Source organism: Equus caballus, chromosome 5 (genome assembly GCF_041296265.1).
Source record: "Equus caballus isolate H_3958 breed thoroughbred chromosome 5, TB-T2T, whole genome shotgun sequence".
Taxonomy (NCBI): Eukaryota; Metazoa; Chordata; class Mammalia; order Perissodactyla; family Equidae; genus Equus; species Equus caballus.
In genome coordinates this window covers 15,985,348-16,010,963 of record NC_091688.1, presented here as the reverse complement: position 1 = coordinate 16,010,963, position 25,616 = coordinate 15,985,348, and the positions used below count along the sequence as shown (strand labels likewise).

At 45.7% G+C, this 25,616-nt stretch overlaps 1 protein-coding gene across 2 annotated transcripts in view; it reads right to left on the bottom strand.

Moving 5' to 3' along the window:
- CACNA1E (calcium voltage-gated channel subunit alpha1 E) overlaps nt 1-25,616 on the bottom strand; it is a 475,091-nt gene that overhangs the window by 299,363 nt on the left and 150,112 nt on the right. Inside the window, exon 3 of one of the 2 annotated variants that reach the window (XM_023640670.2) lies at nt 4,011-4,277. In XM_023640670.2, the coding sequence (XP_023496438.1) occupies nt 4,011-4,277 (267 nt within the window). The remainder of the gene's footprint in view (nt 1-4,010; nt 4,278-25,616) is intronic. The other variant, XM_070267841.1, reaches the window with a different exon arrangement.

Sequence of the window (25,616 nt, the reverse complement as noted above, 5' to 3'; positions counted from 1 at the left end):
ATCATCGCAGTGGCTGCAAACACATTTGATCTTCCTACTTTAAACCCTGTTCATTTCCACGTGAAACATGTACCCCCCCCCCCCCCCCCCCCCGCTGTGATGACTCATACCATCGGTGGGGAAAAATCTCCCACTGCCCATTAACAGCTGAGTCTCCAAGTCAAACATACCATTTCTTCCCTTGGCCCTCTAACCTAGAAAAGCGCAAACACATGTGGGGCATGTGGGGCATCTCACAGACCATGAGGGAGACCTTGTATGTCCACAGGGTAACTGGGCCCGAGAACAGAAGGGTAGGCATCTGGGACAGTAGCCATGCAGTGACATTCAGAGAAGCCAATTCACTGAGAAAAAGAGAACTCTTTTGTTAGACCTATGAGATGGGCAAGAAAGAAAAGGAGGAATCATATAAAATGTAACATCACATTTTAAGTCAGATTAGCATTTTCAAAAAGGTTATGGTAGCCACTGCAGGAGACAGGGCCATAAGAAAATAAAATTATCTCCCTATGCAGATGTAGCTTCCAAGAAAAATGAAACACATTCAGAGGGGGCTGTTGACTTGCCACCATCTTTCATGCCAAATCTGGGTTATTTTAGGCTTTTCTTCCCATAAGAACTAGACCTTCTCTATTAATAACTGGATAAGGTTACCCCCTGACTCCACCCGAGCCAGAGGGTCCTAAAGTATAAATTAAATAATTCCTTCTATTTAACTCATCTTTTCAGGTCAATCTGATTAAAGACCAGTAATATGCAGCATTAAGAGACCACTAACAGCACAGAGAAGTGTACATTTTCCCTAGCCCTACAGTGCTTCTCTGCAGCCAATAAAAGATAGATGTCTCAAAAGGCATAGTGCACAAACTATCAAAATCCTCAAGCATGTCACATGTTCATATCTCAATTCAAAGCAGGTCTTGACATGTTTTCTGAACAGCCTGCCGTTTTTCGAAATCTGGCCCTTACAAAGAGCAGAGAAGTACTTCCCAAACTTCAATGTGCATACTAATCACCTGGGATCTTATTAAAATGCAGATCTGATTCAGTAAGTCTGAAGTGAGGCTCAGGATTCTGAATTTTTAACAAGCCCACAGGTGATACAGATGTTGTTCCTTGCTCTCTTTGAGAGGCAAAAATCTAGAAGACTTAGTTCACCTAGAACTAAGACCCCCTTTCTCAGGTATGCTGAAATTTCTGAGGGATCCCATTAACAATAATAGGTAGTGTTTACTGGGTAATTAGGCAATTTTGTATGAACTTGACATATATTAACTCATTTAACTCTCCCAGTAACTCATTATTATCATCTTCATTTTACAGATAAGGAAACTGAGTCACAGAACAATGAAGTAACTTTTCAAGGTCACAGAGCTGGTGAAGGAACTGGGATTTGAAGCTGGTCAGCCCAGCTCCCAAGCTTTACTGGCAGCCTCTGCTCACACTGATTCCCAGTAAGATATTTCGGAAAGCTGAATGTTTAGAGAGGAAGGGAAGAGACTAGAGACTTAGATGCGGTATTGGAGAAAACGCAGAACCCACAGAAGTGCAATGTTTCCACATGGTCACCACTAGGGAAAATATATTAGTCAATTATGTTGTACAGCCAGGAGGAAAAAGCAAACACAGTGTATTTTAAATTTTCCAACCAGGCTCCCCTATATACCTTAGCAGATGTTCTCTGAACACTGTAGCAACAGCCTACGCTGTAGAACCACTGCGAAACTTCCAACTATGGGGATAGAAGAGACCACTGGGACGGGGCTCACCGCCAAGGCATTGAGTACATGCTGAAATCAACTCCCTAGTCTTTCCTTTGACTCTCTGGTGCATCCTGGCCAAAGACAAGGAAAGGGCAGAGTAAAACACAGTCGCAGCTTGCGCTCACAACGCCTGGTGGAAAGGCAGTGTCTTTGCAGCGGAAGAGAAAAGGTGAATTAGGGCGACCGCGTGGTGTAGGGAACGTGCATTTCCAGCCCCGAGCCTGGGCCCAGCCCGGAAGTACCCGAGTTGCTGAACCCGGGTGATCCTGCAGCCCTGGCGGCCTAGGGAGTTTCGGTGGCGCTGTCCGAGGTGCCAACAATGGCTGCTGGCACACTTTGCCACCCTGGGCGGCCAGGCGGCTTTGTCCACCGCAAGGAAACCGGATGGCGCCTGTCTGAGTAAACACGCCCCTAAGAGAGGAGCACGGTACAGCAGGACCGGGAGGGTGGGAAATGTTAGAGAACTGTAGAAAGCTGGCGGGGGAGGAGGGCCCGGCTGGGGAAATCAGTAGAGACCTGACTAGAGGAGTGTCTGCAGCTGCAGCACGCAACACAATGAGATCTGCCGCTTTGTGCGGCGCACCGGCAGGCGGGACTGCAGAAACTGGACTCTTCCCACTCCCCAATACCCCCACCCTAGATATGTTTAACTCAGGCCCAGTATGGCCCCGATCATTGTTTGGGAGGGGGAGGGGAGTGCAAGGAGGAGGAGAGAGGAAGCCCAGCCAGGGGTGGTTGTGGGAGGATGCGAGCAGCAGCAGGAAGAATATCTGCTTAGAGATGCTCCTTCGTTTCTAATGAGGGGTGCTGCCTAGAAGCACCATGCGCCAGCCAATCGTGGTGCTGCTGAGGCAGGGAACTAGGGAGGAAGGAGGAGAAGGCCAGAGACTGGAGTGGGGGTAGCAGGGAGATGCCCAGGCTCTGGGGGATGCGAGCCGCGTGCCTCACTGATACTAGAGACCCAACGGGGCTCCAGCTGCCTCACTGCTGCACACCTGGAGGGTGAGGGTGGGAGTGGGAAGGAGGGAAGAGAGGGAAGAAGAGGAGGGGCCTCCCTTGTAGGTGCATCCTTCCCAAGAAATCTCTCTCCACAAGCATCAAAGTCCCATGTCTCCAAGCCTACCTCCATATTTACCACCACCCCACTGGCGTACTTCCTGCTATTCCCCCATCACCACCCCACCAACCCCCAATTCCCAAAGACCCTGCCACACACCCAAAATCTTAGTGAAGAATAAGGCAGTGAGATGCTTTACCGGCAGCCTGCATTTGGTGCATTTGATTAAACCTGCAAAGAAGCTCCTTCTATGCCCCGTTCACCCTGACACCACCATCATCCGAGCTGCCCCCACCAGCTCTTTGTGGAGAGCGGTTCCGTTGGAACTAGAGAGAGACAGCTTGCTTGCACATCTTTGGGCTCAGCTGATGCAGTCCTCAGCTGATGAATTCAGGCCCAGCAGATGCGCCTGGATCCAGCAGATCAACTGGATCAAGCATTAAGAGGCAGGAGTACCCAACCCAGGACCAAAGAAATGATGGGCCTTGCTGAGCTGCTCTTCCTCAGCTGAGAAGAGAACTCCAATTCTGAGCTGTCTGGGCTATGTCACTAGAGATTGCCTCCCCGGGCACACTCATTCACTCTACTTTCAGAGGAACTTAAACTCAGTCCCCAGAGTTAGCTGGGTCCCCAGCCAAACCTGTTTTATTTATCCATTCGTCTGTTTGTCTACAGGGTTTTGGCCCAGACTCTTTGAAGCTTAGAACTGATAAATCCCCTCATGGAGCTTCAACTTCCATACAGGCAAATGGTGCAGGTGTCTCCCCAGCTGGTGGCGATGGGGGCAGAAGGGGTGGCTTCAGGGAGGAAAAAGAGGGATTGAATGTGAAAAAAAGCCTGAGATTTGGGGCAACCCATTCTATGGGAAGGGCCTGGGTGGCCTGGGAATCAGTCAGAGCCCAGCCCAAAAAGGGGCAGACACCGCAACACCACACACCCAGGAACGCTAGAGATCTCCACATAGGAAAAATCAAAAACCAAAAGTCTTACCTTGCAAAACACAAGTGCCCAGACTGGTCTCTATGGCACCAAGCTTGCCCCTTACATGCAGGAAGTAAAGCGTACACTTCAGCAAAAGGGGAAAGCGGCACCAGGAAGGGGATGGGGGATAAATTCCATGGTAAGCTTCCCCCCTCACCTGAAGAAATGCAAAAGGAGAGAGGGGAGTTATGGTGGGCAAGAAAGGATATGGCCAATCGATGAGCTTCTTGGCGTATTTCCTGACAATGTTATCTTCTCCGAAGATGAAGAGGGATCTGTTGACGGTGAAACAGTTCTGCCGGACGGGAATGGGGTTGTACAAAGCCATAGTCCGCGCCCTCTGCGCTTTCGACTGCTTGTAGGCGGCCGCCGGCCCCGAGGCAGGCACGGGGGTTCCTTGCCGGTTCCTGCTCTGGTCCGAGTCTCCATCGCCTGACCCGGGCCTGCCGACCACCGCCTCCCCGAAGCGAGCCATCCTGAAGTTTAAACAGACAAGACACACAAAGGTGATCGCGGCCGAACACCCGCACACAGCAACAAGCAGAAAGACACACGGAGACTCAGAGCCGCATCCAGACGGGCACGGGGACTACCGCCTCCGGGGAGCCCCGGGAGCTCTTCGGAGAGGCGGCAGCAGCAACCCCACCGCTCTGAACTGTTGAATCTAAATACAACCTCTGCGAAGCTCCATTCCTCAAGGAGGAAAAAAGGGGGGAAGGGCTTGGGGGTGCTCAGTTTCTGGAGGCAATTTTTTTTTTCAAAATGCCAGTGTGTGGTGGCGTTCAGGGACTGGAGACCAGAGGGGTGGAGAAGGCTGCTCTTCAAACATAGCTCCTCTTCTGGTAGACGCACCACCTAGTTCTGGGAGAGAGGCAGGCACCGGCCCGCTAGGTAACAGTTTGGTGATTTATTGGTATGAGGGAGGGGGAAAATGAAAACAAAAGAACTTTTTGTAAAAAAAAAAAAAAAAAAAAAAGATGGAGTTACGGTGACATGCTTTATAACGCCAGCCCCTGCAAGTCCATCTAAGAAATTCCACGGCCAAGACTTGGGTCTTTAAATCTGCCAGCACAGACGCATCCAAAGGTTGAACGAGAGAGGAGGAGGGGGGGAGAGCGGTATTGAGGTTCCTGCGTAAACCGCAACGCCCAAAATATCGAAATAAGAAGTCGATCCAACCGGAGAGGGATAAATGACTTCAAAGCTCCTGCGCTTGGGATAGAAGTTGAGCAGCATCCAGAGAGCAGCGAAGCCCAAGTGCTAGCATCCGCCCGGAGCGCTCGCCGCCGCCGCCTCCACGGATCAGCATGCAACAGCGATCCGCGGCTGCGCCGGGGAGAGGGCGGGAGCGGGCGGGCGGCGGGCGAGCACTTGGGCGAGGGAGGAACAGGTTGCAGCCGAGCCTAGCGGTGGCCTGACACTGAGTTGGCCAAGGACCGAACTTCCTCACTCACGACTCGGTCTTCCTCTTCCACCCTGAGAGGCCCCTTGGTGGAGCAGACGAGGAGATCAGGAAGGCGAGGAGGGGGAGAGCGAGCGGAGCGCAGAGGCGCAGCGAGGCGCGCACGGGAGCGCCAGGAGAAGCGGGGGCGGGGCCGGCGAGGACGCGAGGGGCGGGGATGGAGCCGGAAGGACCCCGGTCAACCGCGGCTGGGGGTTCCTGGGAGGCGAGGCCGGTTTGGCTTATTGATTTACTTAGCCAGAGGGGAGCGGGCCACCTCTGCAAAGGTCCAGGGAAGAGTCGCCTTTCTCTAAGTAATGCCGAGAGGAGAGAAGCGGGCGCAGCTGGCGGTGCGGCGGAGTCTCCGCAAGAGAGCGGAAGCCCGGCGGGGGCGCACACGCACGCGCGCACCCCGTCCCCGCTGAGAGGCGTCTGCCACTGCTGTGCCCCACGCGGTCCCCGGCGCGGGGCCAGGTCCGCGGTCCCCCCACGGGGAGTCGAGACCTCTGCGCGCTACGCGCCGCGCACCAGGGCCCCGTCGCCACTTCTCCGCACCTCCCAGTCTCCACGAACGCTCCCCAGGGATTTTCGCGGAGAAGGCTGCACCCTCGCCCCATCTCCTCACTTATCAGCCCGGAGGTCCCGTGAGGGACGCTAGCGCCTCTGGGGCTCCGCACTCCTGTGTTGGTGCTAGCTCCCCCGGGAGATGCCGCCCTCTCTCTCCAAACCCGGCAATCCGGGGCGGCCTTTTGGGTTCGGCTCTAGCAGAGGCCATTTCTGGAAGGGTGGTCCCGATGTTGCGGTCCTAGATGGTGAGTTCTGGGCGAAAACCACCCTTCTCAAAATCTTAACAATCAGGGGGATCCTCCCAGTCCTGTCTTTTGCCCTCAAGTCAGCTCCACTGACTTCCTCAGACCCACCCCATTAGTATCTGAGCCGAGGAAGTGGGAAGGGTGGACTCCGAGCCCACCACCAGAGAAGGAGCCCCTAGGTTTAGCGACCAAGCACTAACCCACAGGCGACTCTGGTTTGAACTGAGGACAGGTACCAGCTGCCCCGCTCCATGTCCACACCAGCTGGAGCACACCTTCCTCTGCTTTTTCCTGCCTTGGCCTCAACCCAAAGTCCCATCCGAATCTTCCCCACCTGAGCAAAGGAAGAGAAGGGCGGGAGAAAGGGGCTGAGGAAGAAAACAGAGACTGACCAAAGCCCAGAGGTTGGAGATGGTGGTGAGTGTGGTTTCCCCAGTGTGAAAGGCAGTGTCTCTGTCTGTGAGAGTAACCGATGAGAAGAGAGGTGACATCTGAGTGAGAGGCATGTGTGTTCCCACGCGTATGTGTCTGTGTGGGCAAGGCCATGTGAGCGCTGGCAGGGGTCTATTGTGTGAAAATGTATGCAAGTATATGTGTGTGTGTGGAGATAAATTCTCTGGGTACTGGAAATCCAAAGGAATGGTCTCAACATGTCCGCCCCCAGCAGGCACTGCTGCCCTTGGGGACCTCATGCTGACCTTTTGATTCAGGGGAGCTGGCTTCAGGCCAGAATACTATTCCGAGTGAGTCAGCGCTAATTAGTATTTTAACTTCACCTTACTGCCTTCCTCTGTCCTTCCACCTCCCTTATTTGGAGGGTCCTTTTCTGTCTGAATACCTAGTCAGAACGGAAAGGGAGGGGCAGGTGGTGCTCTCAACCAGGAAGTCCCATCAACCTGTTAGTCGTTTAGAATCAGTAACAAGTGGCTGTCTCAGTAACCCTGTAAACTACAGAGGATTAGAAAGGGCTCTCAGAAATGATCAAACCCGTGCTTTCAGGCAGGACCATAATCCACAGCACAAAATTCATTCAAATCATTCATTTGACAAATATTTCTGAGCACCAGGCACTGAGGATACAGAAATGAACAACATCGGTGAGACAAAAATAATGTATCCTCTGCTGAGATTAAATTAGCTTCTGTAACATCACTGGCTGGAAAGCTTGATGGACGTCCCTCTCATGCTGTGACTTCTCCCCTCCCCTTCGAGTCCTGGCCTTAGCAGGCTGGCGGGTGGTATGCGTGTTTGTTAGTGCTCCGTTTAAGCAGGGTTCACCAGCCTTTGAGCATCAAGAAGAAGTTCTTGGAAGATCAGGAACCCCTGACTTGTGTCTTCAATGTCAACCACTCAGAGAGATCCAGTACTAATTCCCTTTCCTCTCTCTACAATGTCCTGTGTTCTCTGTGGCTGCTGTAATTCTTTAGAGACCTAGAATCCCCAAGACAGGATATCACACACGGACATGTGAGGACCCACTGGGATTGAGGCTTGCCTTCCTGCCTTCTGAGGAGATGGGGCTCACAAACGCATGGGTTGCGGATAATGTAGAGTGCGCTGGGGAGGTATAAAGTGGGAATTCTTTTAGGGTGTGGCCCATGGGGACAGAAGCAAATGATGGCATAAATGGTTTTGGGAATGCACTTGGCCTAAGGGAGGTAATGCTGGGAGGAGGGCACACACTCATATTCCACCCACGACCTGGCTGGCATAGCTCTTGAGCCCTCTGACATCTATGAACCTCTTTCATGCTCTCCAGTGCCCCCATTCCCCCAGCTCCTAGAACACTACAATTTCAATGGTTGAATCATATCATATGTGTATTTAATAGTTTTCAGTTGACATAAACCTCACTCCAAACCTCTGAGGTCAGCCTAGCAACACATGTATTATGACCCCGATTTGGTAGACAAAATCAGTAGACTTTCCGAAACGTTAAGCAATTTGCACACATCTGATAAGAGGCAGATTTTGGACTTCTCACAGATCTTCTGACTTCCACTTCATGACTCTTTCTAAGACCCAGGCTCTTCTCTTCAGGGCAGGAATAGTGCAATTCAAAATCGTTCACCGGCAAGAGAAGAAACTATACGATCACACCAAACCCATGGGAATGCTCTGCTTACCGTCCTCAAATGGAATTTGGACAGTGCGCACTGCTCCTGGGACTGTGCTGGAAATGCACCTAACTGGGAACACATCTGACTGCCCTCAAGATCCAGGAGGATCCTGAGAAAAAACCCGAGATCAGGTCAATGTTGCAATGCTCTTCATAAGGGAATTTGGGGGGCATTCTATCTAGTGTCTCTAGTTCCACTGTCCTATTAAAGACCCACAAATAGAAATGCAGAAAATCAGCAATTGGTCATAACTCTGGAAGTCGGTTTCTGCATATCCGTTTCTAGCCCAGCAGAGACAGTAATTGTATTTTCCTGTTGTCAGAGCACCATCTACTGGTAACTTGCAAGCACACCTCTGTGAGCACACGTCCTTGGCAGCCCAGCACCCCAGGCACCACACCTCAGCACCTAGACATCCCTAAAGAGGTGACCTCTTGTCACCAGCCCTCCACTTCCCGATGGGACTTTGTTGATGTCCAAGCCCCACATTTCACCACAATGCAGCCTGTCCATCCCACAGTACTTGGAAAGGGCAGGCCCACACACTGGGCACGAGATCAACACACACACACAAGTTAAGATGGTGGAGCCAAAGGCTCTATGTGTTTTTCTGCAAACCAGAAACCCAAAAGGATTTGAGGAAGCAAGGGAAGACTTTCCTAGATTATTAATCCTATGCAGACAGTTCAACTTCAAAGCATTCACCCCATAGCCCCTCTACTTTAGCGTACCATCCAAAGTGCAAGCAGGAGAGGAGGCAACTGGTAGGGGGTGTCTCCAGTCTCTTCTGGAAAAGGAAGGAAATAAGGCAGCCACACTCTCCTGTACCAGGCAGGCCATGCAACTTTGTACTAAGAAGGACGTGCACGGCAAGGTTGGAGAAGCACTTAAGCCCACTCCTCTCATTCATAAAGCCCTTCCCAGATCCAGCAGGCTTTGGGCCATGTTCATATGAGATTTTAGCCCATCACTGAGGATTCTGCAAATCTGGCCTTATCTAAAAGGCGTGTGCCCCTCCCGCCAGCCCGGCTTCCTCATCTCCCCCTACCCTGCCAGTCACCCTCAGATAGCTTGTGCTTAAGCTATCAGAGCCCCTTTTGTTCTCTTTTTCCCCTATTGAGCTTTTCCAAGAAATAGACTCTTATGCAAAGCAGTGCTCTAAGGAACATAAATGCAGAGAGGGTTGGGAGTGAGTCCTTAAGAAAAAAGTTGGCAGGAGACCATGTGCAAATTCATAGCAGAGCAACGCAGCATCATGGCGATACAGACATCTGGGAGGCTGGTGGCTTCCACAATACCTTACAGCCCCGGCTTGGGTGAAAACGTAACTTCACATCCTTATGTAATGTCCATCGCTAGAACCAGCATGTCTCAAACCTAAGCCTGAGAAACCCCACAACTCCAACACTCTATCAGCTAAGTATAGACGTGCAAATTTTGCTTAAAAATGTTTTTAAAACCATTCATGTATGACAACTCCATATTTCCTGGGTGCCAACCTTGGTAATGTTATCTCATTGCATCTTCGCTGCAGGACTGTGAGGCACATTCTGTTATCTGAGGCCCAGGGGGTTAGAAGCTTGTCCAAGTGCACAGAGGAAATAGCAGAGCTGGATGATAAGGTCAGGATTCCTTACAGTGTGCAGCCACTATTAACACACTGCAAGTCAAAATCACGTTTTCCTTGCTGGAGAGTCTGGTCATAGGCATGATCTTGGACCTTGGAAAGGTGAGGCGTGACCATAAGCCGGAGAGTCCCCCAGAGGGTTAAATTTCTAAGAATGCATACCACCTGTCCCATAGGGCTGTTAGGAAGATTAAGTTAGTCGATATGTGTCAAGCTCTTAGAACGGTACCTGGGCACACAATAAGTGCTACATAAGTGCTTGTTAAATACTGCATTTCAGCTCTGGTAGCTGTGAGCACAGGAACACACAGCAAACACCACAAATCTGGCAGCTTTCTGTTTGTGAACGCAGCCTTTAGAACAGCGGACCAGGGGTGGCTTTGGTGTGGATGTGGCCGGCGGAGGAGCAGAGAAGTGTAAGTGCCTGAGACTTGGTCAGAAAGACAAATGGGGGAAAAGAGAAAAGAAAGAAAAATGTTAGAGACCGAAGTCTGAAGAGCCCAGAGGCCTAGAAGAGACGTGTGTCTGTTTACTTATTCATTAATTCATAAACCTATTTAATGAATACTCATTAAACCCTTTTAAAGTGCTGGGCATTGTTCTCAGGGACTCTGAGGCTCAAGGACAGTCACAGCCTCTAAGAAGTTACAATTTAAGAGAGGAGGAGGAAAAAACACGCCCATGAAGGGCTCTAAGCCAGGCAGAATGTAGTGTGCACCATGAGAGAGTACTGCGGGAGAGCCAAGAAGGGAGGCAACCAGCAAAAGGCAGGAATCAGTGAGACCCCTTGAAAGAGAAGGCACTGGCGGTACAGAGCAGCAGTGTGGAACAGCAGACAGAACATGAGTGCCTGGGCTGTGGAGGGGAACCAAAGGGTGGGGGCAAGATGCAGTTAACACTTTTATATTCTTTCAGTGTATCTAGGATCACAAAGATTCTAGTATTACCACTTCAATCCTTTCTTTTCCATAAGATCACTTTTCAGCCTGGACAAAAGTCAAATACGTTTAACCTAATAGACGTTAACCCTTATTGGGAGAGTCACAGGAACCCCTGCCCCATCACCGTGCACCTTGGCTCCCACCCTCGGGGCCAGCCTTGCTTCCTGGCCAAGGCAAAATGCAGCAGGACGACTCCACAGAGCGCAGAGCTCCAGCTCCGACTGATGGGCGTGCGTGGACAGTGCATTAGTCCCTAAGGGTGTGAACAACTAACAGAAGCATGCCCTTCCATCCGCCCCCTTGGCCTCTTGACTCAGAAAACAAAATACAGCCCACACACTGCAAAGCCAGCTCAGCCTGGGTGGGCTCAGGCTGATTCATTCATTCAGCAAGCATAAAATGAGCCCCTTCCACAAGTCAGGCGTGGTGTCAGGTGCTGGGCAAAGGAGGCAGTGCCTGGGAGAAGATGCCTGGGCTGTATCCTGAGCTTGCTAATCTTGATCCACTCACCACATGTCACTCTTGGAGACAGTGTCCTCACAGCAGGAAAAGCAGCTCACAGCTGAAACAGAGCCTTGAGAAACCCTGAAGGCCCAAAGAAGAGAACTGATTCCACCACACCCACCAGTCTTGCCTCTTACAGGACTCTGGGTTGGAATCATCAGCAGATTAAGCCACCACACCCTTTCTCTCCCACTCTCTCCTACACTGAGCAGCTGGTGACACCCACCTGGTATAAAATAATCAGAGTGAATAAGGCATTCCCATATGATATGGACTTAAGGCCAGTTTTGAAACGTGCACCTGGGCAGGCCATTCACTGGCTCTGCTCCTTCCACTCCTCAGAAATTGGAGTCAGATCCTCACTGACCTCCTGTGGCCCTGGTTTCTCCTCCTTTTCCTTTCATCCTGCAGCACTTGGCACCACTGACCTCCTCGCCTGCTCAGAGTTCCCCCCGTAGCACCCAATCTCCACCCCTCCCTGTTTCCTTCTCTTATTCCTCTCACTTTGTCATGGGAGCACCCCTTGGGTCTGTCCTCAACCCCTTAATCTTCTGACTTCCCTCCCTTCGGTGTCACATCCTTACCCATGGTTCCAACTTTCCCCTCTACTTCCACATCTAGTCTGTAACCCTCACCTTTCACCTCATTTCCAGATCCACATGCTCAATTAGGTAATGGGTATCTCTATATGGACTGCCCTTTATCATCTCAATGTGTTTAAAAGTGAATTCATTTTAAAGCCTTCAAAGCAAGCTCCTCCTCCTAAAATTCCAGTTTCTACCCACATGGCATCATTCTCCCTGTCAATCACTTAACTTCTGTGGTTCTTTGCTGCTCAAAAATGGCCAACCTCCTTAGCCTGACCCATCAAGACAATCTGAATTCAACCTACCTTTCTTTTTTTTTTTTTTAAGATTTTATTATTTTCCTTTTTCTCCCCAAAGCCCCCCGGTACATAGTTGTATATTCTTCGTTGTGTGTTCTTCTAGTTGTGGCATGTGGGACGCTGCCTCAGCGTGGTCTGATGAGCAGTGCCATGTCCGCGCCCAGGATTCGAACCAACGAAACACTGGGCCGCCTGCAGCGGAGCGCGCGAACTTAACCACTCGGCCACGGGGCCAGCCCCTCAACCTACCTTTCTAACACCATCTCCCCACGGACCATCGTATTAACATAGTTAGAACATGTCATGCCCACTCCTACCTCAAAACTCCTGCTCACGGCACCTGCTTCAGACTGACCCAAGAACATCCTTCCTCTTTTCTGCTCCTCCAACTCCTAGGTATCCTTCAAGGTGTGGTTCGGTTCAATTCTGGTCCTCCATGAAGCCTTCCATAACCTCTCCAACTCTATGATCTCTACCTCCTATAAACTCACAGACCTTCAGCATCATTCACATAGTACCTTGTTTACTCACTGTCATTGTCATGGATATAACTTCGCCAGTACATTCCTATTTAATTTTTCAGTGATGTCTGCCTTGTCTCCTCAACGATGGTGTAAGCTTCTCAAGAGCAGAGGACATATCTTCCCCTTCATTTTATTACATAGAGTGCCTGCATTATGCTATCCTCATAGCAGGCTTTTACTAAATATATAGTCCGTGAGTGAACGAATGAGTCTCCTGCAACTATTTTTGGTGAAAAAGAGCTTTGGCATCAACCAGGTAGCCGGCAGCTGTCTGAGGGGCTGCCCTTTCCCGAAGGCATTCTGGCCCTGACTCTCATTCTGCTCTGCTGTCAGGTGTTTCCAGCTGTTTTTTCTGGGTTAAGTGTTCATCCTCCCCTCTATATCAAGAAAGGATGCTCACCTCTCTTGTAGGAGATCAGGTGACTTGAACTCAGGGGCAACTTTTCCAGCATAATAATAGACTCACCCTCATTTTATCAAACATTAAATTTTAGGGTTCTCCTGCCCTTTAAAAATGTGGCTGAATTAAGATTTGGGGAATCAGCTATTAAGAAGAGACATTCAGATCCCCGTCTAAAGAATATTTTCAGATCCCTTTCCACAGAAAATGGAACATAGAAGAATAAAATTGTGCTTCAAAAAAAAACAACTATAGTCTTAATTCGTTCTATCTCTTCTCTCTACAAAAAAAAGGCAAATGTCATCATCATACCTCTTTTGTTGGGAAGAATTACATGTGAAAGAGACACACACACTTTTCCCTATTTGCAAAAACACACGCTAGATCCTGATCGGATCTCAGGTACAAACACATGCACGTAATCTTCCTCTGCTGTCGGGAGCTTTCAGACACGCTTAATACAGCACATTCGATGGGAAGAATTACCAGTTCTTTTGAAAATTTCTAAATATTCCTAAGGTGCCATTTGAAAATGGGAAAGGTGGAAGAGTACTTCTCGATCAAAAGAGAGAATTTCTGAAATAGTCCTCTCTGAGACCCACAACAAGCCAATCTCTTGGATACACACACACAGACACACTCACAGTACAGCCCTTTCCCTTAAAGACTGGTTTTTATTTTTTTCACATAATCACTCCATTACTCAGTCACATCTTTTAAAACAATTCTCCCAGACGTAAAATGGTCAAGTATTAATATAATAACTCAGAGCTTCCTATTAGGCTATTTTCCATTTATTAAAATAATTTCTGTTCTCCAAAAAGTCATCATTTCATATTGCACATTCCAGGACTTTAAAAAACAAAGAGAAAAATGGACGTGCATCAAACAAGTAAAGAATAATTACAAAGGAAAGTATAGGTAATTGGGTTAATAACATCAATTGCAATAGGTATTAAATACTTATTATGTTCGAGATACCGTGCTAAGCCCTTTACTTTGCTTATTTCTCAGAACAATCCTATGTGGTAGGTACTAATATAATCTGCATCTTACAGATAAGAAAAACAAAACTGAAAGAGACTAAATGATTCCCTTCAGGTCAGATGGTGGTGAACAGCATGACACAGCAGAAAGTCAATCCTAGGTCCATTTGACTCCATAACCCACTATCTTCACTGCCACACTGTGGGGACTCTCACTGATATCATCAGTAGATTTGGGCTAGTCACCTTATTCCATGATGAGCTGACAATTCCAAGAGGCAAGAAAATGTCCAGACACTATAGCAAGTGCTGAAGGGCCTCAGAATAAGCGAGTCATTAGAGAGTGAGGCAGACAGGAGACGTGCACCTCATCACCCCATGCGCAAAAATGACAACAGTGACGCCTGCCGTCTGAATCTCAGGAGACTTGGTAGACCAAGTGCACTGTAGCCCGATACATGCTACTGTGATCGGCCTGACCTGCTGCTGCCGTCCTGCAGTGCCATGGCCCAGAGCAGCATGAGCCAGGCCAAGGATGAAATGACGCCTGCTTCAAAAACTGTTTAAACTTTTCGAAACTTCCCCAAATCCAAAGGGTATATTACTGTGCACAGTTTACTCATGATGAACATGGTTTGGCACACCATTTACTTGTTTTTCAATGAATGGCCCAATCTACCCAAAGTGCTCCAAGCCCTGAGCTCCCTGGTAGCTGGAAAAGCTGTCAGCCAAATTCTGGAGGGGTCAAGAAGGGAGGGAAGGGAGGAAGGGAGAGGAGGTGGTGTTCAGCAGCAGAAAAGGAGGGTCTGCCACGCTGCAGACCCAAATATTGTCCAGTGCTCTGTGTTCAGCAAATCCAAGGGTGGCACCATTCCTACCATTCAGGAATATGGATCCTGATCATTAAGTATGGCCTTAATTTTTTTTATGAAGACTTCTGTTGCCAATGCATGCCTAAAGGACTCAGCAAATTTAAATCCTCCTGCCTCTCAACTTGTTGTTTTCCTGCCTGTACTCCAGCAGGTAAGACACCCACAGATTCACAGTGCTCCGGGCTGTAGAATTCACAGGAGTCTATAATGTTCAGGTTATTTTTAAACTTTCAGGCCACTTTCCCTCCCCACGAACAGCAGGCCTGCCATTTAGAACAGTGTTTAACCCACACCCCACCTGCTTTGAAACTTTAGCTTTTTGTGTTAAAAGAAAAGAAGCAATCCTTCAAGCTCGTGCACGTGCACACACACGCACGCGCATGCACACATGTCTAAAAACTGAAGACAGTCACCAGCTCGCCAGGGTGAAACACCCAGCTCCCAAAATGATGTTGAGACTGTTGGGATGATGTGTGTGAAAATGCACTGTAAACTCAGAATGTCAAGCCACTGTGGGTGGTCTCATTGTTATATTTGCTGGGACAGACACTAGGCGTTATAGGTGATGTCAAAAGACAGCTTCCTAGTTCCACAAGGGAATTATATCACAACAATCAAAGCATTCAAGGCCTTTCATTGCCTAGGGAAACAGACAGGAGCTGGCTAAGGGGCGTCTGGTTATAATTGTCTTCCGTTTAATTACTTTTCTTTTAAAGTGGAAAACATTGGTGGAAAGGGAAAAAATTCTGAAAACAGTTCAAGAAAAAGAGAGTGAAGAAGAATGAAAGAAAAAGTTTGAAAGCAGTGACAATAACTAACATTGTGGAAGATCTGACCAAGCATGGTGTATCTGTCACCTCGTTTGATCTGCACAAGAATCCTATGAGGTACATATGTTTAGCTTCAACCATTTTTCAGGTGACACAACTGAGATCAGAGATACTAAGTTCCTAAACTGAGATCACACAGCTAATAAGTGCAGAGCTAGCCCTGGAACTGGGAGCTGCCTGATGCCAGAGGCTGCATCTTACGCTACACCTTACTGCAAGAGACAAGCTCAGGGAGCAAGTGTGGCCTGAACCCCGAGGCCGGACAAGAACGGCTGTAAGGGCCCACAGTGGAAGAGCTTAGAGTCACTCCAGAGTCAATAAAGGTCAAGCAGTGACCCCCTCCATGGGTCAAAGAGCCTCCTCCACAGCCAAAAGTAAAAAAGATGAAAAGTCCCTTTACCTGGAAACTGTAGGCTTTGATGAGCTGCAAATCCCCACGCAGCCACTCAACCATCCAGGATGGCACAGACAAAATCAATCACAGATGGTCCCCAAATATCTTCCCTTTCGCGGTACACCTCTCAGGGCAAAGAAGCAAAAGCTTCTAGAGTCCTGTTGTTGCCACAGTGCTCCAAGAGCCTGTTATAAAATAAATCAAGCAGCTTTCTCTCGCAGCAAACCTTTTAACCAAAACTCCTAACACGCAGGAGGGATGACTCACTGGAGAGCCGCCTCCCCTCCTCACCCTCTGGCTGAGGCACCAAGAAGTGATAAAATGATCAGGTGGCTCAACACTTCTACAGCTAAATACATCCAAGGGATTTTTAAAACCAGAGTCTTTCCCTGGAGGCAGTTAGGGTGTGTACGCATCCTCCTGCATCCGGGACTCAGCAGCCATTGGCTTCCCCGCCTCCCTGCTTCCCTCTCAGGAGCACTTCCAATCCAGGGCTCTCTTCCCACCTCCCTGTCTGCCCCTCATCTTCTTCTTCCCCTTTTCTTCTTCCACCTCCTAAATGTGTGCATTCCTCAGAGCCTGTTTCCTAACTTCTTCTCTATGTATACACTCTCTCTTGGTGATCTCATCCATCTGGATAGCTTTAACTAAAGCTAATATCTGGAAGACTCTCAAATCTTTTATCTTTGGCCCTGTTCTTTTTAAAGTCTGATACCACAATGACAAATGCTCAAATGAGCTCCTCCACCTGGATAACGCCAAAGCACCGTGAATCAATCAACTGATTTAAAAACAGACTCATCATCTTTTGCTTCAAACCAGCTGCTTCCCTCCTCTAATTCTGTCTGCAGCATCACAGACTTCCCTTAACTCAGGTACAAAACTTTGGATGCATCTTTGATTCTTCTTCCTGCCCACCTCCGACACCAGCCCTTCTCCAAGTCCTGTTCCTTTTTTTCTCTACTCCACTTCCACGGTCTTCCTTTCTTTTCCATCTGCGCCACCCCCTCTCAAGTTCAGAGCGTTATACCTCCTCCTCACATGGGAAGAGCCTCCTAACCCGCCTTCCTCTTCCTGGTTCTACCATAGCAGTTCATTGCACAGCCCAACTCGGACCCTATCCTCACCCTTCAGGGCAAGCAAGTTCGACAGCTTGTTCAATGTCATATCCCCTGTGCCTAAAACAGTGTCTGGTAAAATATCATGAGACAAATTTATTTATGGAATGAATAAATGAGCTTTCTACTGCCTATCAAATATAACTATGGAATCATGAGATCTTGTAATCTTAGGGTTGAAAGCAAGCTTAAAATCATCCAATCTAAGTCCTTATTTTAAGGACCAGGACTGAACAAAATGCTCACCCCTACCCCATCTATGCTCCCAGCAAGATCTCCCAGTACTTTACAGCACTCACTGCCTGCCCCGATGGACCAGGACTGCACCATTCCACAGATACACCTTGAATTATTCTTCCTGCATCTCATTTCTCATTTTCTTTCTCCCTTCCTTCCCTTTTCTTCCAGGTCCACTGTCAAAAAACTGGACTTAAAAGCCCAGTTCATATGATACCTCCTGTCTGAAGCATTTTGTGATCATACAACAAACATGCTCTCTCTCTCCTCTGAGAACCTCTGGCACTTTATGTCCCCCTGCCTCACATACTGTGGGGGTATGGATCTCTTCTCCCCACTATGCTGCAAGGGTCTTGACTTACTCATTTTTGCATTCTCTATAGCAACTAATGCACTGCTTTATGCCTGTGGGTACTGAATACATGTTTATCGAATTAATTAATTAATATGTGAATAAATGAATGGTAACTATATGCAAAGCCAAGTGGATACAAACAGGACATGGACATCTTAGGATCCGTGCCATGTGGGGAAGGTTGTATGGGAAAAGTCAGAAATGATAAACCTGTTCTGGAGACAATCAGTTCAGCTCAAGGAAGATGACCCTCACCCCTCACCTCACAGGTGCAAGTGCAACTTGCAAACATAACATGACATGATGAAGGACCCAGCACATGGAGGCAAACACAGTGGTCACTGTGGATCTGCAAAGCTCACAGAATTTTGAGTACAAGATTTTGTTCTTTGGTAGAAAGTTGGGGGGGGGGGATGTTTTTAACTCATTTCATTTGATTCATGTTTCTATGGATGTGATATGGGTAGTAGTGGTCTGTGTTCAGTAGATGAGTATTTTGAATATAGAGTTTACCCAGTCTAGCCACATACACATCAGCCCCCCTTCTAACCACTCCCTTTTACAGTTGAGAAAAGAAGTGGAGAGCAGGGCTTCTCACCCTCGGCACTATTGACATTTTTGCGTCAGATAACTGTGTCATGGTGGTCTGTCCTGTGCACTGTAGGATGTTTAGCAGCACTCCTGGTCTCTAACCACTAGATGCCAGATGCACACCTCAGTTGCGACAATCAAAAATGTTTCGAGACATTGCCAAATGTCTCTTGAGGGCAAAACTGTCCCTGGTTGAGGCCACCAGCATAGAGTAATTAAATGAGCTGCTCAAGATCACACAGTTCATTAGCATCATAACCAGGAATTCAGTGACCCTGGCGAATGACTTGCCACCCCAGGCACTATCTTTCACTGCTCTCCCTCGTATCTGGTAAGACACAGTCTCTAGGAGCTAGAGTGAGCTCAGAGCTGTGCCTCTGGTTTTCTAATGGCCTCACGGCCCTACATGGGGTTCTGCACCTCAATATATAAGAGACATATTCTTATCAGAGACTGAAGGGAGAACTCAGGCTGAAAACACAGGAGTGATCATGGTCCAACATCACCTGCTTGAAGCTTAGCAAGTGGATCTCTGACAAGCAGCATTTCTCCTGATGCTCTGGAGACTAAGAAATATGGGCACAAGGCCCCATGGAGAATAGCTCCTCCTCCTCACATTGGCTTTATTTTCAGGGGAAACTCCTACACTCGTGTTTTCAACTCAATCCTTTACACCCTCACCCCTGCTTCTCGTTCTGTTTGCTTCCTCTTCTAATTTTTAAAGCTCGAGGAGAGCTCGAATCCTTCAACTTCTCCTTTCACCAACGCCCTTTGTGGCCCCCACTTTGCTTCTAGAATTCATCTTCACCAGAACTCGAGAACCATCTCCTTGCTTCCAGATTCTGATCTTTCGTTTCCTAAAAAGACTCAACCACTTCAGGCAAGATATTTTTAGGAGCTGCTGTTAAGGACTTATCAATGATCACTTTTCTAAGTGAAGTTGCATTAGCTAAGCACTCATTTACCATCTGAGGGGGCAGAAAGTAATTGCCCATCAATGCAGGGCTCTTTCTCCCCCACTCCTTCCTCGAATCTTCTCCTATGCTCAGCCCAGAACTCTGACTAACCCCCATTAGGAACATCACACTTATAAGTCTTGGAGGACTCTGTGCATCCCCCAGGAAATATGCTTTCCTATTTTAGAGCATTCTTTTTGTAAAAGTCATTCAAGGATCCAGTACTAGGGTGATGGCAGAATGAGAAAAATCTCTTGCTACAATTTCTAGAAAACTAGATGAAGTACAGGAATGTATTTTCAAATATATTTGAAAACATATATTGCTGAACTTGCAAAATATAAAAGGAAATAAAAGACATAAGACTAAGCATGTGAAGCAAACTGCACGGGCAGTGGTCAGTCCTGGTAACTAGGGGACTTAATGGGTGGGTTTTAAGGCCCATTCAAGAGGTAGAGATAAAGTCTTAAGAGCACATGTGAACAGAAGCTGAAACTAAAACTCAGCAGAAGGATATAATGAGGAAGCTTCTATCTCTGAGTGAATAAAAAGCAAAACCCAAGAACGTATGTTATGTGGATTTACAAGCTGAATTCACACTAAATGTTCAGGAGTGTTCGGCAACCCGTAAGCCAAAATAAAATAAAAACTAGTCTCCTAGTAACTTTCCTGGGTCAAGTAAGAGAACCAAACAAAACCACTCTATGAGGCTACTCTCACAACCTAGATGGTATCACATTTCCACAGGAAAAACAAGCATCACTAGACATGAGCTTGCAATCAAAACTTTTTAATCCCACAAGGAAATAAGCCACTGTAAGGAAAAGTTAGCTGATACAACAAACAAGAGAATTAGAGCAACAGAGCTTGAAATAATAGAAAAGGTTTACAAAGAAAGAAAATAATAGGGTACAATGAAAAAAATTTTAAGTGGCAAATATAATTTCTTATAATGAAAAATGTAATCCTTGAAATTAAAGGCAGTAGATAAGTTAAATATTAGGTTAGACACAACTAAGGAGACTCTCACTGAACAGGTAGACAAATCTGTGGAAACTCCCCAGGATACAGCAAACAGAGATAAAGAGATGGAAAATATGATTAAAGTTAACCAACAGAGAGAACAGAATGAAAAGATCCAAAATATATCTAATGGGAGTTCTAGAAAGAGATAATAGAGACAGTATTCGAAGAACTAAAGGATAAATTTTCCAGTATTAATGAAAGACATAAATCCTCAGAGTTAAGAATTTCAATGAGTTCTAAGCAGGATGAATGAAAATAAATCCAACTAATACACATTCTAGTGAGATATTAAAAGATCTAAAATTATGAAGAGAAAATCTTAAAAGCACCCTGAGAGAAAAGACAGATTACCTACAAGAAACAGTTAGCTTTTCAGCTATAATAATAGAGGCCAGAAAATAATGGAATAATATCTTCTAGTGTTAAAAATACTCAGAAAATTATTACTCAAAATTGAGGTTGAAATAAAAGCTTTCTCAGAAAAATGAAGAAGAGTTTACCAACCAAGTTCAGGTGAAATAAGTAATATACAATATTCCACAAGAAGGAAATTTAAGTGGAAGAAAAGAATGGCATGCAAGAAAATGGCATGATGAGCAAAAGATAATGGTAAATATGAGGACAAATCTAAAATAGAAACATGTATGATAGACAGAAAGATAGAGAGAGATATGAAAAACAGAGGTAGATGTATATATAGATACAGATAAATAGGTATAATTGCAGATATATAGAGAGATATAGTTATAGACAGTTTAATTTGTGAATACACACACACACAAGATCGAGCTATATCACTAGACAATAGTGTAAAGGAAGATGGGAAGTGTGATCAGAGGTAGGGTAGTGTTCAGAAGGAGTATGGACCTGAAGTCAAGTCATATCTTTGAAGTGAGGTATGTGACTATGACACCCACAAAAATTGTTTCTATTCAATATTGTACTTGAAGTCCTAGTCAATGTAATAAACAAAGAAAAGGCCTATGGATTATAAAGGATAAAACAAAGCTGTCATTATTCACAGTTGATGCTGCATACATACAAATTATAAGAGAGCCTACCAAAAAAAAAAAAAAAGACAACATTCAAAGTAATAAGAGAGTTCTACAAGGATGCTGGATATGAAATCAGTATCCAAAAATTTAAGTTCTGATATTACTACAACAAAGAACCAGAAAATACAATGATAAACAGATACCATGCAATAGTATCAAAACTCAAAGGCCCCTAAAAACAAATCTAATGAATATATGCAATAAAAGATGTAGAGAAAAATGTTCAACTCTCTTGAGGGACTTTAAGGCAGATCTAAGCATAGGAAGAAATAGATCTGTTCAGGGATGGAAAAACTAAACAGCTTAATGATCACAATCCTCCCTCAAAGAAGTCTATAAACTCAGTTCCAATCAGATTCCCATTTTTTAAATGAAATGTGACAAGCTGACCCTAAAAGCCATGTGGATGAATAAAGGGTCAATAGCCAAGAAAATCTGGCAGAGGTGGGAGAATTTACCCTAACATATCAAAACTACAAAGCTACAAAAACTAAACTAGTGAGACAAGGGCGAAGAGGATTTACAATTAGACCAGTGGAATAAAATAAGGTCCAGAAACAGTGGAAGGGAATTAACTAGTTACTAAATGGTGTGGGGGTGAGGGACTAGTCATAGTGGGGATAAAAGATAAAATTAGAGCCTACCTCACACTATACACAGAAATTAATTACAGATGGATTGAAAGAGCCATTTTAGTTTAAAACAATACAGATGACTTCTTTTTTATCTCAGTAGGTAGAAGGAATTTTTAAAGAAGACAAAATGAACAAAAATCATAAATAAGAAAGCATATAAATTTTGCCATACTAAAATTAATAACTCTGTATGACAAAAAATACCATAAACAAAGTGAAAAAGACAAGCCATGTGAGGGAGAAGATATTTACAACCCACAAATCATGTCTAGAATCTATTTAAGAACTCTCACAAATCATAAGAAAAACACAAACTACCTGATAGAAATATGGAGAAAGGATATGAACCTACAATTCATATAAGAGAAAACCCAAATGGTCAATAAACATATGGTAATTGCTTAATTTCATTAGTAATCAGGGAAAATGCAATTAATGCGATAATTGGATTTCCTTTTACACCCATCAGATTGTCAAACTTTAATAATTCTGATCATCTCAAGTGTTATGGAAGATGCACAGAAATGAGAGCTCTGCCTATGGTGGGAGTGTAGACAACACTCTGGAAAGCAATGTGTTGATATCTAATAAAGTTGGAAATGTGCATTCAAAAACTCAGCAATTCCACTTCTAGGCATCTACCCTAGAGAAAATCTCACACGTGTGCCCAAGGAGACTGGGGTGATCATTTTAACATTGCTTACAATAGCAAAAGAATTGTAGTAACCCAGCTCCCCTCAGAAGGGCAGTAAATTTACATCCTGTGATTTATTCGTACAATGTAGTTCTCTGCAGAAAGTGAAATAATGAACTAAGGGTGCATGTAATAACATTGGTAAATCTTAAAAATACGTGTTCACTTTGCTGCAAAAGGACACATTCCATATGTCATCTACATAAAACTTTAAAACTCACAGGAAATTCACATACATAAATACATACAAATGTAGCGAAATTACAAAAATGCATACAATAGTGAAATGTCAATTTCAGAGGAGTGGTGACTTCTGGAGCGAAGGATAAGGGATGAGGGTACATAAATGCATCTGTAACATTTTATTTCTTTAAAAATGGGAGAGAGGTGAAGCAAATATGGCAAATATTATGATCCATTTGTCTTTGTGGTGGGTATATGGATGTTTCGTAGTTGCTTTCTATACTAAATGTTGGAAATATATCATAATTAAATAAATGTTTAAGAGAAGTTCAGGAGATATTACTAATTAAAACACACAGAGTTGGCAGAGATGTGGGTAACCTCATCCACTACTGTAGGATGTAGTTAGTACACACTCTCCTGAGGGAGATTGTGCAAAGCTTCTCAAGAGTCACAAAGATCTGCATAGCCTATGCCTCAATAATTCCAATTCTAAGAATTTGTCCTTATGAGATCATTGAACTTGCACACAAAGATGCATTTATAAAATTGTCCATTGGATTGTTAATTCACATATAAAAAACTACAATCCAAATAAACAAAATAAGGAATTGGTTACTATATTATAAAACAGTCACATAATGGAATATCTTACAATTATTGAAAATCATATGCTAAAATAGATCATATGGTAAAATAATATTTAATGACACGGGAAATTGCTCACAGTCTATTATTAATCAGTAAGGCAGGTTACAAAAGCAATATGTGCACACTCTAATCCCCCTTTAGTATAATAAACTGCAGGTGCGTATATGTATGTGAGCATACATACACATGTATAAGAGGTGGGGAGAAACCCAAGAAGGGATATTTATCCAATGTTAGTGATCAATTGCACATGATGCGATTGTGGATAACTTAAACTGCCTTCTATGTGCTTTTCCACATTCTCTAAAATAAACATAAAATACTTTTGTAATTTCAAAAAGACACATTATTTTAGCCAAGATGGGTCTAAGGTTCATGTGAGTTGTTCACGTCAGCCACTGTTAGCGATTGATGGTTTATTCTACAAACTCAACATTATTTTTAGTTGAGCAAGTGAAGAAGACAGCATCAAGGGGGAAATACCTCAGAGTTTGATTGCAAAGTTAGAAGGCACAACTGCCTGAAGTACTAGAATCTTCCATCTATCATATGGATTGAACAGCACTTGTCTCAAACTCTCTCACAGGGGCACCATCCTAGTAATTCACAGACAAATGCTTTGAGCCTCTCAAAAGAAAGGGCTAGATTCCAGCCTCCTGAATATCTCCAGAGGAATGTTTTGTAAGAATCTATTACCCCCCTTAGTGGCACAAAGTCCAGAATCCTTAGGCTAAACTCTGAAAGGAGGTCCGCCAGAGCTGAACCCACCACAATTCAACACCACTGAACTTCCCTTCTACAGGATTGATTTCTTATGGGTGCAGTAAAGGGATAGAAAGAGCATACATCACACACTTTGTATACCTAAATCATTTAATTCTCACAACAGCTCCAGGCAGTTGGTGTTATTAATCTCCACACTGCAGATAAGAAACTTAGACAGAGGCCACACAATGAGGAGCTGGTCAAGCTGGAAGCGAAACCCAGGGCTGTCTGAATCCAAGACTCAGTCTAGTCTTATTAAGCTAAATTATTTTTCATTAATGGAAGAAGTATTTCCTCACCATTTTAGACATGGATCCCTTCCCACAAAAGAAATACTACTCTAAGTGTAAACAAATTAAACAGATGAACGCGGAGGGCTACTCTGATTCAACCAACAGAGAGAAACTCAATCTCCTTCCCCCTGAGCCAGGAGCACTTTGAATAAAGCCATCCTGAGGTGGCTATAAAGGCCTTTGGTCCTCCCCAGCAGTGTTCCCCAAGAGGAAGCCTCTCTATGTTCAACAGGTGATGGAGGTCCATGGCAGGCAGTAATTTGTCATCTTGCTGAACCACATATTTGAATTCCGAGTATAAAGGCTGCTGTGCAGAGGGAAGTCATCACTGAGAGCAACCTGGCCCACCACCCAGCACCCACCCCAGCGCAGCCTTGCCTTAGGATCACTCTTGTCACAGACACACATGCTCATGACCCCCACTGCTCCCATTCTTGTTTGGGCCGTCATCTGTCTTTTGCCTGAACTGCAGTTAGAGCCTCCCTACTGCTCGTCTTGCTTCCGCTCCTGCCTCCCTTCAATCTATTTTCCTAACTGCAATGAGAGTTATCTTTTTAAAGAGTACATCAGGTCATCATTCCCCTGTTCAACACTCTCTAACACTCAACATTCTCAGAATGAAAGGTAAACTCCTTCCTATGTTCTACAAAGCCCTACATCAGCTAATGCCTACCTATCTGTCTTAGCTCAGCTTCCCCAGAAAGCAGAGCCTGAGGCAAGGGTTTAGATGCAATCACATGGAAGCAGGAGTGAGGGAAAAGGGAAGTAAGACAGGGAAACAGGGTGAGCCAATATGAGGGTGTATTACCAAACTGGTCACTGCCAAAAGCCCAGGTAACTGCATCTCAGGACAGTCCATCAGAAGAAAGAGAATTCATCTGCTGGATCTCCCATTGGTCAAAAGTTCATCACTCAGGGA